General features: G+C 36.7%; 1 protein-coding gene across 1 annotated transcript in view; it reads right to left on the bottom strand.

The window, feature by feature from the left end:
- ARAP2 (ArfGAP with RhoGAP domain, ankyrin repeat and PH domain 2) overlaps positions 1-17,517 on the bottom strand; it is a 195,639-nt gene that overhangs the window by 102,626 nt on the left and 75,496 nt on the right. The window contains exons 9-12 of the mRNA XM_026648167.1: positions 10,261-10,376; positions 8,793-8,992; positions 6,126-6,211; positions 2,806-2,988 (exon numbers count right to left, since the gene is read on the bottom strand). Of these exons, the coding sequence (XP_026503952.1) occupies positions 2,806-2,988; positions 6,126-6,211; positions 8,793-8,992; positions 10,261-10,376 (585 nt within the window). The remainder of the gene's footprint in view (positions 1-2,805; positions 2,989-6,125; positions 6,212-8,792; positions 8,993-10,260; positions 10,377-17,517) is intronic.

Below are 17,517 nucleotides of genomic sequence, written 5' to 3'. Positions count from 1 at the left end.
GCCGGATTTTCAGAGGGTGGGTACTTAGCACTTCCTGAAAATGAGGGCCCTTTAACAAGTGTGAAGTTGGGTGACATCAATCATTAGTCAAATCAAATCACTTTTGAAAATATTGATCCACATCTTTAAATCAAGAGAAGTTACGGTACATGATTTCTGCAATCTGCACCAGTTTAAGTTCCATGATTTAGTGTGCATTTAATATAATTTATTTGAATTATTTAACAAACAGGTTTCTCTGAAATGAAAGACAAAATGCTCTTGTTGCATTGAGCAATTCTATCATGCCAGTTGCATAAGTCAACACGTGTTTATCTAGTATACATGAAAGGACTTTATGTTACTATAAAAGAGTGAAAATGACCCATTGAACTGAGGGACTGGAAGTGACCGCAAAAGGTCATCTAGTCCAGTCTCCAGTACTTAGGCAGGACTCTGTATTATCTAGCTGATTTCTTTTTCTGAATACTGATACAGTGAACTTTTAACTGACATTTGACCAAATCTCCCTTCCCTCTCTCCCCCCACAAAACGACTAAACTATAAATAAAAATCACTCTCTCCGTCTATATTTTTCTGATGAAAAGATTGGGGTCAATTTAAAAGAGATTATACTACCACTCTATTTTACAAGGCATGTATAATCCAATAATGGTCTAGATGACCTATTGAGGTTCCTTCCAGTCCTACACTTCTATGATTCTATAATTACTTGGCAATGGCCAAGTAACTACAAAATAATGTCATGTCCCCGCAGAGCACTTGATAATTACATCTGAAGTTATCCAGTAGTTAAGTGATTAACACACACCAATTATAGACTTTAGTACACCTCTACCTCGATATAACGCTGTCCTCGGGAGCCAAAAAAATCTTACCGTGTTATAGGTGAAACCGCGTTATTTCGAACTTGCTTTGATCCACCAGAGTGCGTAGCCCTGCCCTCCCAGAGCACTGCTTTACCGCGTTATATCCTAATTCGTGTTATATCGGGTCGCGTTATATCGGGGTAGCGGTGTAGTTAGAAAAATAAAAGTTTACAAAACAGAAATAAACAACTACAACTTTTCTCTATTGTTCACAGTTACCACATAGCCACTGATTTATTACATGGTTATTACAGACAAGTTACCCAATGAAAATAGAATGCTCTATTTTCCTAAGCAGTTTTGGGTGAAATTCACTCCTCTCCATATGAAGCATAAGGAATCAGTTTTTGTTGTGGTGAAGTCAGAGGGTTTGAGATAGAATTTAGTCAAGACCATGGCAAACAGTAAGGTTACACTGTGGGTGGGCTGGATGCCTTTGACGGTCTTTGAATGAAATGAATATGCATTTGTTGCACATTCTCATGGCTACAGGACTATAAAATATAGCTAGTTCGTTAATACAGTGACGGGTTCTCCTTTCAATAAGTGAGCTCTTCTCTTTCCAGTTGGGAGCAAAATCACTTTTTGCTAACTCTTATTTGCTAAACTCAATCCACCCATCCCGCTCCCCCACTTCATTGAATAGTGTGTATGTACACACATTTTCCAAGTCTGACTAAGAAGTAATCAAATATGCAATCTGTCCAATCTCTGTGTATTTTAACCCTGACCACAGCACTTCTTCCCTATCCATGGACCTCAGTACATGTGACTATGCACTCAAATCATCAATGGAAAGCACAGGTCTCCTTTATGAGACAGAATACTGGATATCAAGAAAGCTATACAAAAGTTAAAAGTTAATCTTAAATTTGCCATCTAATAATTGATGACAATCTATTTGTGTAAAAAGGAATACTGAGAGCTCTAGATTTCTCATTTCATTTGTTCCAGCTTGCTTCTCTTCTAATGGGGTACAATCTACCATATAAGAGAGTGCGCATGAGTTACTTTCACACTTGATAACACTCCATGATTTAATGTAGTAGAATGATGTTACATGTCAGATGTATTATATAGTACATTGGCTGTAGTAGAAGAAACAAACCACTGCAGTGGGAATTTCAATCTGCCAAGTATGTACTTGAAAATTAGAAATCCATGATTTAATGTATGGTTGTGAATAGGCATATTAACAGGAGATACCATCATCTTTTACAAACACAAAGAAACAGATTGAAAAAGCAGCAACAAAAATAACATGGGTCATAGTTTTAAGAACTATTAACAGACATTATACATATCGAAAATATTTCAGAAGATCAAAAGTATGAAACATATCGAGGTCATTTAAGAGTAATTGTACTGTATGCCATATGATTTGTTGCATGCAAGAGCATAATCCAAACAACAGTATCAAACAACATGACCTGCACCTAAAATGCAAGGTGAACAGGCTTAATTTAACACAATATATTGAGAAGTTTTTATTAAAGGCCTCTCAAGATACTTGTGTGTAGAGGCAGCATATACTGAGTGCTACCAGTTAACTCCATACCCTTCACAAGATCAACCACAGATCACAACAGATCATTCAATCATTTCTACCCCCAAATAATGGCTAAATGCTATGGAATTAGAATTTGGGGACTTTTTATGATGAAGGTATTTTACTACTTGAGTAAGCAAAGAGCTACATACTGATAATGCAGTGGACTGTACAGATAAAAAGTATCTGTCATTATTGATTCTAATAGCTCACATGTAGCCTTGGACAATAACACTGTTAGTGGCTGTATGTTAGCCAGGACGTTGTCTCCTACCAGTCTAAAAAAAGGTTATACAAGAACTTAGGTAGAGTGATTGGGAGGGATCTCCAACTACACATTCACACTCACAAATAATGAGGGCGGGACTTAGTTTACCACAATATTACCTTATTTAATTCTTCTTTGGTTTTGTAGCCCAAAGGAGTTTTCCTGAATCTTCCTTCTTTGTATTTTTGTGTAATAAACATTATCCTTTTTTCTAGAGGGGAGTCCATATGCAATTCCTCTTCTGGTTGAAGTTTTCCTGCCCAAAAACTGTTTGCCCTTTTATTTCCAATGACAATAAAAAGCTGCCAAAGAAAAAGAAAAGGTAATTCAATGCAAAAGATATTGAGGTAAACTATAAAATCTTTTAATCTGCTAAAGTGAAAGATGATTAGAGAAAATTGAGTTGACTCTGGGGGAAAACAATGGAAGCCTCAACAGAATCATTGCTTATGCTGTCCTGTTAAATGGTGGATGAATAATGAAAGAGTCCAGAGTTCTATGTCCATGATTAATCACCAGTAACAACCGAGGCTTAACAATGCTACTCAGACACAGTATTTCAAAAGGAACTGGACAAGATCTGTAGAAAGGTTAGCAACAGAGGATAGGCAAATATGTACAGAAGCACAGTGTACCAGCCTAGTGCTCCTTATAAACTTGGAAGTAAACACTAACTTTTACCTGTCAAAGTAACCAACTAATTTCCCACAGCAAAAGGAAGATGTGAGGTGATGAAGAGGGATCTCATTGTAGAGAACACATACGGTTACTCTTAAAAAACGTCTTCCATTTTCAAAAGATTTTATTGTTGGATAAATATTCCCTGGGAGTAAAAGGGGGAAACATTGCTGGATGTCTCTCAAAACAAAGTAATATTTTAAGCACCACTACTGCAGGAGATTCTCAGGAAGATTATTCTAGAGAGAATAGCTTTAAAATTTCACTCACTCCTTTTCTTGAACTGAACTTGAATTTTTCCTACAAGTGTGTAATAGGGAGGAGTCCAATTTAGGGCTAGATTAAGGGCCCGTTAAGAACATTTCCAAAGAAGTCATAGCAAAGCAATGCTCCCTCACTGGGTGGACTGCATTCAGTTAATGTTAGCAGGGAGCCGTCAATGCTTGATAATGGACTGCATTCTGGAGGGTGGACTGCAGTTGTACTGATTCTCAGTGTGGGGATATAGGAGTGTGTGTGTGGTGGAAGACCACTGTAGAGACCAGCTACAGTCTAGCTTTGCATATCTAATTTATATCAAAATTATCAAAATCATTTACGCAACATTAAGAAGTATTTAAAGCAGTATTGCCAAATTATGATTGTATTGCTAATCTCAGGATAATATTTAATGTATTTCTTAAAGCCCCAACTCCTGGAGTCATGCAACTTTCTGTTAAAAATAATGTATTGAGGGGAGAGTGGGGAAATAATTCAGCCCTCATGGTTTTGGCGAGAAGCTGGAAAAAACAGAAAGGAAATAAAAGTAATTAGGGCTGTCAAGCGATTAAAAAATTAATCGTGATTAATCGCACTGTTAAACAATAACAGAATACCATTTATTTAAATATTTTTGGCTGTTTTCTACATTTTCAAATATATTGATTTCAATTACAATACAGAATACAAAGTGTACAGTGCTCATTTTATATTTGTTTTTATTACAAATATTTGTGCTGTTAAAAAACAAAGATAGTATTTTTGCATTCACCACATACAAGTATTGTAATGCAATCTCGATCATGAAAGTTGAACTTACAAATGTAGAATTATCTACAAAAAAAATAACTGCATTCAAAAATAAAACAAACAATGTAAAACTTTAGAGCATACAAGTCTACTCAGTCCTACTTCTTGTTCAGCCAGTCACTCAAACAAGTTTGTTTACATTTGCAGGAGATAATGCTGCCCACTTCTTGTTTACGTCACCTGAAAGTGAGAACCGACGTTAGCATGATACTGTTGCAGCCAGCATTGCAAGATATTTACATGCCAGATGCACTAAAGAGTCACATGTCCCTTCATCTTCAACCACCATTCCAGAGGACATGCGCCCATGCTGATGATGGGCTCAATAACGATCCAAAGCAGTGGAGACCGACGCATGTTCATTTTCATCGTCTGATTCAGATGCCACCAGCAGAAGATTGATTTTCTTTTTTGATTGTTCGGGTTCTGTAGTTTCCGCATCAGAGTGTTGCTCTTTTAAGACTTCGGAGAGCAGGCTCCACACCTCGTCTCTCTCAGATTTTGGAAGGCACTTCAGATTCTTAAACCTGGGGTTGAGTGCTGTAGCTATCTTTAGAAATCTCACATTGGTACCTTCTTTGCGTTTTGTTAGATCTGCTGTGAAAAGTGTTCTTAAAATGAACAACATGTGCTGGGTCATCATCCAAGACTGCTACAATATGAAATACATGGCAGAATGAGGGTAAAACAGAGCAAAGACATATTATTCTCCCACAAGGAGTTCAGTCAAAATTTAATTAATGCATTATTTTTTTAACGAGCGTCATCAGCATGGAAGCACGTCCTCTGGAATAGTGGCTGAAGCATGAAGGGGCATACGAATGTTTAGCATATCTGGCATGTAAATTCCTTGCAACGCCGGCTACAAAAGTGCCATGTGAACCCCTGCTCTTGTTTTCAGGTGACATTGTAAATAAGAAGCCGTCAGCATTATCTTCAGTAGATGTAAACAAACTTGTTTGTCTTAGCGATTGGCTGAATATGAAGTAGGACTGAGTGGACTTGTAGGCTCTAAAATTTTACATTCTTTTGGTTTTGAGTGCAGGTATGTAACAAAAAAAATATATATATATATATATATATATACACACATTTGTAAGTTGCACTTTCACAATAAAGAGATTGCATTATGGTACTTGTATGAGGTGAATTGAAAAATACTATTTCTTTTGTTTATCATTTTTACAGTGCAAATATTGTAATAAAATATTAATATAAAGTGAGCACTGTACACTTTGTATTCTGTGTTGTAATTTAAATCAATATATTTGAAAATGTAGAAAAACATCCGAAAATAGTTAATACATTTCAATTTGTATTCTATTGTTTAAAGTGATTAAAACTACGATTAATCGTGATTAATTTTTTAAAATTGTGATTAATTATTGAGTTAATTGCATGAGTTAACTGTGATTAACCGACAGCCCTAAAAGTCACCCAATAATAATTATTTCTTAAAATTAAATGACTGTTCAACCAATCTCATGAATGGTGGGGGGGGGTGATTTTTGAATACTTGGGTTGGCAATTCTGTTAAAGAGTAAATACATTATGCAAGAATAGGGCTTATACATTTATTTTAATGAGCTGAGCCTTTAAACACAAATAAGAAAGCAACTTTTATACCAACAATCACACAGGTCTAACATATTTTTCACAGTATCTCAAGAAGTTCAGTTATCACATAACCTACCTCAATCAGCTCATTGCTCCAAATGCTGGCATCCATTTTTAGGCTCCGGACCTTTGAATCTCTGGGCCCTAAAGATCTGTGCTGTCCTTAATAAAAATAAATTAATTAAAAATATTATTTAATTTCAACTGAGCCTTTTGTGTTAAAAAAATAACAAAAACATGACTTTAATAAAGACAGTAGTTATTATGTGGATTGTTTTCAACACAGACTGGTCATATGCAAGAAGTTTGAAATTTTTAGATAATTACAATACTGTGCAATTCACACTATAATAAAAGCAGCACCCTAAATTATGAAGAGATTGTAAATTCTTTGGACTAGGAATGATGTATTTTCCATGTTATGTAAATACAGGTTGAACCTCTCTAATCCGGCACTCCCTGGTCCGGCAATATACGTGGTCCAGCATAGGGGCCGACTCTGTGGGTGCTCCAGGGCTGGAGCACCCACTGGGAAAAATTAGTGGGTGCAGAGCATCCACTGCCGTCAAGCTCCCCCTTCTGCCCCCCTCCCCCTGTGCCTCTCTCGTACCAGCGGCCCTGTGCTTATCAACTCCTCTTCCTCCCTCCCAGTTCTTCCAGAGCACTGCAAACAGCTGATTCACAGCGTTCAAGATCCCAGAGGGAGGGGAAGGATGAGGACCTGGTGCCAGTGGCTGGGACCCCGGGCCACAGCAGGGCCCCCAGGCGGGGGGCCATGCTGGGCACAAAGCCTGGGGGTGCTCCACTACCCCCCGCACCCTTACTTCCCGTGCCTATAGAGACCCGCTGGAACTCTGCATTGACCTCCCGTGGTTCAGCAAATTCTCTGTTTCGGCACCAGTCGGGTCCTGAGGGTGCCGAACGAGAGAGGTTCAACCTGAACTGTTTACCTTTATGCAATTCTTTAAATATTTAATATATCACCGATTTTTTTCTGATACAGGGGACATTTAAAGATTTTTTTTGTTAAACTAATTGGAATTTTTAGCCCTCCCCCCCCACTTACTGCAAATGTAAAAATCCTGTTTTACCTGCCATTTTAAAGTAGGTTTCTACTAACATCTCAAAAATATTTCCTTGGTAACCATAAAATATGTACTGAAGTTCTGGAGATAATTTCTGAAATGTTTACTTTGCAATGTCTACTCGTAAGATTTTGTTAAAGGAGCACTCAAGAGAAGGCCACTGTAGAGAAACTAAATGAATTCTTTGCATTGGTCTTCACTGCAGAGGATGTAGAGATACACGCATCAGAGCTCTTCTTTTTGGCTGACAACTCGGAAGTTCTGTCCCAATTTGATGTGTCAGTAAAAGAGGTTTTAGAACAAACTGATAAGGTAAACTGTAATAAGTCACCAGGACTAGATGGTATTCATCCAAGAGTTCTGAAAGAACTCAAATAAGAAATTGCAGAACTATTAACTGTAGTATGTAACCGAATACTGACATCAACCTCTGTACCAGACAACTGAAATAGGCAATTCTTTGGAAATTAGAATTATTTGAGGGAGTCAACAAGCAAGTGGATAAAGGTGATCCAGTCGATATAATATATTCCGATTTTCAGAAATCCTTTGACAAGGTCAAAGGAAAAAATAATCCCAACTACACATAAACAATGATGGGTTCTAAATTAGCTGTTTCCACGCAAAAAAGATATTGAGGTCACTGTGGATAGCTCTCTGAAAACTTCTACTTATTGAGCAGTAGCAGTCAAAAAGGTTAACAGTATGTTAGGAACTATTAGGAAAGGGATAGAAAATAAGACAGAAAATATAATGCCACTATATAAATCCCTGGTGCATTCACACCATGAATACTGTGTCCAGTTCTGGTCGCTGCATCTCGCTTTCCTACGAGGCGAGACTAAAATGATTAGGGCTGTTCAGTTTAGAAAAGAGACTATTAAGGGGGGATATAATAGAGTTCAGTAAAGTCATAAATGGTGTGGAAAAAAATGAACAGAAATGTTATTTACCCTTTCACACAATACAAAAACTAGGGGGTCACTAATGAAATTAATAGGAAGCAGGTTTAATACAAACAAGAGGAAGTACATTTTCACACAATGCACAGCTAACCTGTGCAATTCACTGGCATGGAATATTGTAATGGCCGAAAGTATAACTGGTTCAAAGAGATAGGTGCATCAATGGCTTTTAGGCAAGATGGTCAGGGACACAATATTGTGCTCAGGGTGACCCTATACCTCTGGCTACCAGAAGAGGATGGATCACTCCAAAATTGCCCTGTTCTGTACACTCCCCTGTAGCTCTAGTACAGATCACTGCAGAGACAGGATAGCAGACAAAATGGACCATGGTCAGACCCAGTATGCCAGCTCCTAAGTCCTTATTTATATGGCTACAAGGTACCCAGTGCCTCTACAGAGACACTAAGGAGGCTTAACTTCCACTGATCGCAATGAATTACTCATTTCAAGGGCACTGAACAACTTAGAGGATTGGACACATTCATACATGGAAGTGGTTTAGAATAATGAAATATATCTATACTTCAATTTAAAAATATCACAAACTTCCATTAATTTCTGTTCCTCAAAACTTTTGCAAGGACATGTTATAAATGGCACTTTAAGCAAAACAAAAACAATGCAAGGACATGCACCGGTATGCAAATGACATCCTGGAGAACCACCACGGCCTATTTTTAATTACTCTACCTGCACATTTCTTACAAATGACAACACAGAGATTGATGGATGCCCAGTCGGGATCTGGAGCTTTACAATCAGCACAGCTCCTGTTTGACTCATTGAACCATATCTTCTCAGCTACTTCATAATCAGAGAGAGTTTCTGCTATCGATTGCTGCAATGCTTCAATCCACTCTTGTTTCTCTCCTTCCGACTCTGCTGTAAAGCTGAAACAATTGACTTTTCTGCATTATTGATCTTTATTTTAAAGCCCAATTAAACAGGGTCTACAGTTCCTCTTATGCATTTAATCTACAAATGAAATTGCCGTTCAAAAATCTGACTTCCCTAGAGATTTAAATATCAAGACAAGATATATTCTTTCATTTTGTTGCTTAATGAAAACTCCCTTAACATTCCAACATATAATTTCTTTATAAGCTAAATTATTTAAATGCAATAGTAGTTTTTGGTGCACTCAACTTTCGTTCCAGAGTTGCTTACAATCTTTTTACTCAATATAAATCAGATTTAAAACTTGAGTTTAAGCCACAGTATCACAAATGACTAAGGAAGATATAGCCAAAGGAGCTATTAGTATTTACTAAGCAGTAGAGATGGACTATCCCATAGGTAATAGCTCTAAATAGGATATTCCTTTGCACAGACCATCTAATGTTGTTGGTTTAGTGTAAGTAAAATACTCACTATCTGACCCAGTTAGCCACAGACTCAAGTCATTGATCATGACCAATCTACCTGAAGTTCTATGCTGCTAGAAATTAGAATCAGACAGGTCACCAATGAAACTGAAAATTATGCTTGCTTTTCAGTCTCTTGTCCCAAGCTTAAGATCCAGAAATCCAAGGAAAGGAATAGGAAAAGGAAAATCATTTTTCTATATTACTGCAGTTTCATTTAAAGTGCAATAGTTTACTATGACATTCCATAAAAAGGTTTGTATATCTTTATTAGTATTCATGCTTTTGTTTACAATATCATTCACCATGGAACATAATGAACTTGCAACTAGCTTCAATGGGAAGTTCTTAAAAGGGGTGGCATATGATCCTTTTTTAGAATAAATTGATAACTAATTACATGGACAAAGTATTATTTTCGGTACCTATTTTACCTGACATTTTTATTTATTTATTTTAAAGAAAAAGACTTTACAGTGACCTCTCCTTTTTCTTTACCCTTGCTTAGAATGAAACCACACACAAACTCAATTCATCCTTATATTATAAAAATAAGAATTTGTAAGGCCTGGGATATCTAGTAGACACTGTACTTGGAAAGGGATGTAATAGATTAATAAGTCAGCCAAAGAAATAACATCTTACAACTTTATAAAAACACTGAATCATCATATTTAAATTACTGCAATTTTTACCAAAAGTGAGTAAGGTTAATTTTAATGTCAAGCAAACATTTCTAGAATTTACTACCAGTACTGAAAATTTTTATACATAAAAATGTGAACAGCTCTTACCTAAAGCTTTTATAGGGAGTGATTATTTCAAAAGACTGTTTTGCTGTCCTGTCCACTTGTTTTACATTCGCCACATTCATAGGGATTATAGTGATACCAAACCCAGTCTTAAAATCCTAGCAGAAAAAAAAAGGAAAAAAATTAAGGTTTCATTCTTCATTAATCAGAAGATTCAAAATTATTAAACCAGCGATTAACAAGCTCTTCTTGACTGCATTGAGAGAGGGCTAAAATACATTAAATACTTTCTTAATATTACTTTTCTATGTAATAATTCCTCTAGTTTCTAGACGGATGTTATTTGATCACAAGTGGGCAGGTAAATGTTCTATGCAATTTAATGCGAGGTAAAGTAGCCTAAGAGAAATCTCGATTTTAAAACATGATTCACTGGATTAAATCATACTTCAGTTTTTGATAACCTCGGTTTCTACAGTGCAACACTATATATATATGCTGCATATATATATTAGGCATATGTAATAGTGCTGCATATATATATTAGGCATATGTAATAGTGCTGCATATATATATTAGGCATTTCTAATACTAAGACAATGCTTTCATAACGTTTATAAAATTCTAGTTCTTGAACACTTGACTGGTTTTGCCATTGATCTGTTGAATGAATTTGGGCAAGTCATTTCACCGCTCTGTGCCTCAGTTTCCCAATCCATAAACTGGGGACAGTAATGCTTGCCTTTGAAATAACCTTTGGACAAAATGCTTAATAGTAGAATCTGTGGTCTTGTTAGAGATGCTGAACATGGGCTTGCTTCCATTTTTAAAAACAAAATTGAGCAAGAAAATGAAAATTCATAACAATAATAAATTCATATATTTGTATCATAAATGTTAAGTAATAATTGCATCACAGTAGGAAACAAAGGGCTTAGCACTGTAGACACATATAGTAACAGAGTCCCTACCCCAAAAAAATTATAATCTTCATTTTAGAGCAGAACCTAAAACAGTATGGAGGCATTGAGACTCTATTTCAATTAAAGTTGCTTAATTGATTGTAGTGGGAAAAAACCTGTTCATGATTTCCTGCAAGATTGACACCAAAACAACCCCTTAAAGTTGTTCCATTTAATTTTTTTAAGTTAGATTTCAAGCACATCAACAACAAAACTGAAGCTACCAAAAACCGTTGTGGCAATTAATTCTCAAACTAAGAATTTCACTATATGCCCTTAAAACCTGCCAAACTCTTTCTAATGCAAGTTTTTCACCTTTTAGATTTAGCCATTTCCCCTCTCCCTTTACTTTAATTCTATGCCTCTAACATGTTTGCGTTTATTTTTCTTCACTTTCAGCCACTTCCTTACATTTTCTTCTAATACAATGACTTTGATCCTGATGTATCTATTCTAGAGAAGACCAAAAGCTCTCTGAGGAACCTACACAGTGACTAATTCATCCTCTCTGATCAGTTCTATAGGCACAGACTGAGGAGTATAATCACTTCTGAGCATAGACTTGACAGCATGTTCTATAGCAATGAAGTATTCTTAAAGTCCGACTTCACTGGTGAAATTAACAGAAGCCTGATGCATAAAAGTTAAAAAAAAAAAAATACCATTGAGTCTGAAAAAAGCAAATATTTAGTTTTGAGCTACAGTGGCTATGATGGGTTAAGTCACATGGGAAGAACAAGATAGAAAGATAGCCAACAAGAAACTAAATGCTATCATTTCTTCACTACTTTACTTTTAAGCAAACTAAATGATTTGTTGATTATAACAACCCATAAGAAGGCAGAGCTGAGCGAACAAACGGCACCCACTTGAAGAATTGTGCACAATTCTGGTTGCTAAATAGAGAATGGATATTGAGTGACTGGAAGAAGTATGAGAAATAGGTTTTCAGAGGACATAACCTGAGATCCTGACTGGAGGGTAACTGTGCTTTACCAATACTTCATAAAACAACAAATGGGAAAAAAAAAAAAAAAAAAAAGAGGGAGTGAGGGGCAGGAGAATGGGGAAGGATTAAGGTGGAAAAGCAGAGGGGGGGGGGAGATCAACTTATCCCCTCCCCAGCCCTTTTGCATAATTAATTATTTCTCCCCCTTCCCATAAATTTGGCCACTGTAATTAATATGGCCCATATTACCAAAGGCAACAACAGAAGTTTCAAATATGAAGCCACTCAAAAGGAATCAGAAAGACACAGGGTTCAATTCCCTTCTCCACCACAGACTTCCTATATAACCTTGGACAGGTCACTTAGGCTCAGGTCCTCAAAGGAATTTAGGCACCTAACTTCTGATTCTGCCTCAGTTCTCCAGCCGTAAAATGGGAATAATAGCATTGCCCAACCTCACAGGTTCGTTGAGAGGATAGATACATTAAAGATGTGTGATGCTCTGATAATTTGTAATTGGGGGCCAGCTAAGTACTATAGATCATAGATAGAGGGAAATAAATATAAATATGAAAGTGACATGATTCCTTTTTTGTTCTTATGCTTTCACCACCTCACAAAAGACATTCTTGCTTAAACAGTGGATATTGTAAAAGTTGGGCACTTCACAGCACTTGGAGGAATATCACAGAAGGTTCCTTACCAAAACACTCTTGGATTTATTTACGGTATTTCATTTCACATTAGATACCATGAAACTTTCTTACAAGTGTGAACATTTTCACCTCCATTCCCATTTATTTGTTTCACCACCTGTTAAGTTTTGTTTTAAAAAAAGATTGCAAGCTCTTCAGAGGAAGAACCATCTTATTGTTTATCTGCACAGCATCTAGCAAAGTGGAATACAGGCCGGCTGAGGCCTCTAGACCTTATTTTAATATGAAACTGCAAGGCATCTACAAGTCAAATAAATGACATAAGAAGTCATTTCAAACATTTACCCACTCATGGCCCTCATCCTCCAAACACTTACATACAGAACAGCCCTACTGAAGACAGCAGAACTATGCTTGTGCATTAAGTTAGCATGTCCATAAAAATTTGCAGAACTGGATTTTAGAGTAAGAGGATCTTTAGAAAGCTGCAGCAATTGGGGAGTCAGTAATACCCTTCTTATTCTAATCTGAAAAATATAACATAACACACTATACAGTCAGTTACTCCATGCCTTACTGCTGTAAGACAGCACCCCATCTGGTAACTATACAGCATTCAGCAGTTGGTATAAAGCAAGTTTTGTGAGTGACACATACAGCAGAATCAAGGTTCAGAAATTATAGGCTGTTTTGATTGCAGTATTGTTCTCTCCTTCACTACTGGGAGTTTGAACTGGATGTAGGGAGGGAAGAGAGCGTTCCTCTTAGAAAGATAAATTAATTCATTTTAAGAGCATGAGAGGACAATAGGGCCATTCAAGCACCAGTCAGAATGCACAGACAGCGAAGATCAAGTATCTCCTCTCTGGAATAAGAATTGTTTTACCCCTACAGATTGAAAACTCATTGTTCAGGATAGTTTAAACCAGTACATTAGAGTTTCTGAGCAATGGAAGAAGAAGCTTAAGAACATTTAAAATATAGAGGGAAAGCAGAGTTTCTTAAATCAGAAAAGTCTATATGATACATTTGTATTTGGGGGTATATATTTGGAGAATAAAAAAGGGGGATCCTGGACAAGAGCTTTTTTTAAAGCTGTATATAGGATACACTGGGAGAATAAAAATATCAAAAAATAAATCTCAATTACATGCTCATGACTTTAGGGAAAGGGAGCTATCCATGAAATAAGACAATGGGAACCTAACATATTTACTGTAGTAAGCGGTAATTTTCCTGCAGCAGGAATCATTAGAACATATGATCCCCACTGTCATTGCTACAGAAGTCTGTATAAACCCAACCTAGAAAAAAGTCCTTCCCCCTACATCTAAACCAGGTGCATCCAGATGGTGCATCCAGAATTCTTTGCACTTACATTCTAACCAAGAATCACAGTGTGTTATAATTGGTTTAGTTTCATAACACCCCTGTAATATATATCTACATCTGTAAACAGACTGAGAGTTTAAGGGTAACATTTACAAATTTAGTAAAGTCAGGACCCTACATCCATATTTAGACATCTAACTAAGATGTCTTATTTTCAGAAGTGTTGAACATTCACAGCTCTCAGAAAATAGGCAACCAAGTACCTGGGCCTAAGGTCATGCAAGAAACCTAAAGCATATTTGTGACTAGAGGAAAAGTCTTGTGGCTCCAAGTTAAATATATGTTCTACCCACAAAACCATTCTTCCTCTCAAGGGGAGTATAGTCAGTCATAAACAACCTTACATTTCATTCACTTTTGTTTACCATTTCTGGTCGCCAGCTCAGTTCCCCTTCCAGACCAAATTTTGCCTGAGCCCACCAACTCCAGATTTGTGGTCTTTAAACTCTACAAGTGGTTTTGTAAGGTTATTTAAAAGTTATAAATAGCTGTGTTCCGCTGTGCTCTACTTTTTACTGAACATACCGTTATTGCTGTGTAGTCTGTTGAAAGACTTATTAGAGACAGTTAAATTGCACAGCAAAAAATCCCCAGAACACGTGCCCTTTATTGCTTCTTTATGATGTATGACGACAACCTCAAACATTTATTCTAAAGAATCAAACTCTACTTGGTAATTTTTGCATTAGAAATATCAGACCTAAATTCCTCCACTTTTTGCTGGAGGACAAGAGGGATAATGACGACACCACAGAAGACTGAAAACTGAACAGCAGCTTTACTGAGAGAAGAGGGGAATGTTTAGATTGGAGGGTTACAGCAGAATGAGAATAAAAGGACCTGTTTTTGGGGTTTTTGTTCTAGCCTGCTTTACTCAAAGTCATGACAAAATGGAGCGAGGGGTACGGGGGAGAGAGCATAGCTCTCTGAAAAGATTCAACATCCCTTCCACTGGCAGCGGAACACTGGGAATGCTGCAGCTCAGGTTTCAGTCTGTTGTGATACTGCTGTCCTTATCAAGTTGTTCAATCCTAAAGTCCAGTAAAAACCTGGAATTCAACACTTGATATTTAAAAGGTTAAAAATACATATTGTATTTAAAAAAATACCAGGGGAAAAAATCTTCAAAGTCTTTTTGACATTGTAAAAGAGCACCAAAGGGTAAAAATATAACTATTCTCGCGATTGCAGTTCACCTTTTTGACAGTCCTGCAAACCAGTCTAAAATATGGTCTTCTAGACTTGTGAAACCATTCTAGTTCCAATTTTCCTTTCCCAGTAGAGTGTGTGACCTTTAATCTTTTTTAATCAATTCATTGCTTCAAAAGTATGATCTTGCATGTTTCCTTAGATTTACCTTTGCTTTTTGGAGTAGCTCATTTGAGGTTTACTTTATGCAAGTTGTCACAAGGTTTGTGGAATTTACAGCAAGGCTTCCTTCTGAAAACTAAGAAGTCCCTTAGCAATTTAACATGATTTAGACCTTCCTCCCTATATTAGTCCCACGTTATTTGATTTTCTAGCAGCCAAATAATTTCAAATAGATTAAAAGCTAGTAGCTGGAGTACCTTCAGATGAGGCAGTTAAAACTCCCTTATTTTTTAGGTAGAGTGTAGTTTAGTATTTTCAGCTGGAGCAGAGCGGTTATTTCCGCCATGTAGAGATTGAGAAATTTGTTTCCATATTAATGGAATGAAAGAAAATTAAGATATGTATCACTAGAATTTGAAAGAATGAAAGAAAATTAAGATATGTATCACCAGAATTTGAAAAATATAATTGCTCAGTAGTCTAGGAATCATTTTGATTATATTAATTCTTCTCCACAAAGCTATACTGACTTGTCTCCTTTTAAAAGGTATCCTTTGCTTTAGTCTCCCCAGTTATATTTCATCAGGTTTTCCAAGCCTTTAAGATTTATGCCATTCATATTTCAGCCTAAAATCTTTTAAACCTAGATTTTAATTGAGCACCGAGAGAACACATAGGCACAGTTTCTTATACCCTTTTATTGCTGATGCTTTAGAATGTCAACAAAGCACATGGTATACGTATAAATACTACACATGCAAAAGGGAAGTTAAAAGAATATTTTCAAGGTTTAAAAGTCAAGCATTCAAAAGTTAGAAAATACCAGAATAAAGGCTACCTGTGCAACCTTAAATCATCCCCACAGTGTGTATGCATTATGATGCCATCTTTAACCACATGATCACATTCTCAGTCCCAACCAAAAAGGATCCCACATTTAAAGAACAAAAGGGACCTGCTCTGGGGATGAATCAGGGTTGTGTAGTAAGGGAGATTATTGTTTCCAGGATCCCAGTCATGTGTGTCACTTATTTTTAAAAAGCAACAGAGAGTCCTGTGGCATTTTGTAGACTAACAGATGTATTGGAGCATAAGCTTTCATGGGTGAATACCCATGCGTCTGACGAAGTGGGTATTCACCCACGAAAGCTTATGCTCCAATACATCTGTTAGTCTATCAGGTGCCACAGGACTCTGTTGCTTTTTACAGATCCGGACTAACATGGCTACCCCGCTGATACTTATTTTTAAGACGCTACTCAGGTGAATTTCATTAGCTTATTAGCTTACACCCAAGATATTCAACAGTTAACTTCAACCCAGTCTGTCTACTAGAAAAGAGTAACCCAACCCAACAAAACCAACATTTAACAAGATCCTGAATCATTGTGGAAACAGACAATTTAATAAAACAATGTGGGGAAAGTTAGATAATAGCCTCTCTTGGGGAACCTTGCCTAAAGGGGAGGGGGGGAGGGGAGAAAGCTTGACAAAGCACATAATTAAGGATCCATTAACAAACAAACAAACGCATCTATGATTATCTCTGAAAAGCATTTTAATAGTTGTAGTTTTGATTCTTGGGGGATGAGATGGTGTAGCCCTTGTTTCAGCGTAGTCTAATACTACCAAGTAAAATAGAAAATTTGAGATATAGTCTAATAATGATTACCAAGAGCCATAGAAATTTACTATCCCTGCAACCCAAACACACACCACTTTGGGTAGAACAACTGCTTTGCTCAGTTTCCAACAAGTCACCACACTTGGGTATAATAAAATTAAGAAGTGTTATAATAAAGGCCTTCAAGCTGTGATGTAGCAATTACAAATCATGCAGTTATTACAAGAAGCTGTTTACACAGGTAGCAAAGAGTCTTGACAAAAGCCGATATGGGGAGGAGACAATGCTACAGTAGTTTAAGGATGGTCCATTCATTTCTCTTTTGTACATATGCTGTTTAAGTAAGCACTGTATGAAATGCAAATACTCATATAATAAGCAATGTGGTATTCTCTCTCTGAAAGC

The sequence above is a fragment of the Terrapene carolina genome, unplaced genomic scaffold (genome assembly GCF_002925995.2).
Source record: "Terrapene carolina triunguis isolate 2854851 unplaced genomic scaffold, T_m_triunguis-2.0 Scaffold66, whole genome shotgun sequence".
Taxonomy (NCBI): domain Eukaryota; kingdom Metazoa; phylum Chordata; order Testudines; family Emydidae; genus Terrapene; species Terrapene triunguis.
The sequence above is the reverse complement of the archived record's forward strand: the minus strand, read 5'-3'. Positions and strand labels throughout refer to the sequence as shown.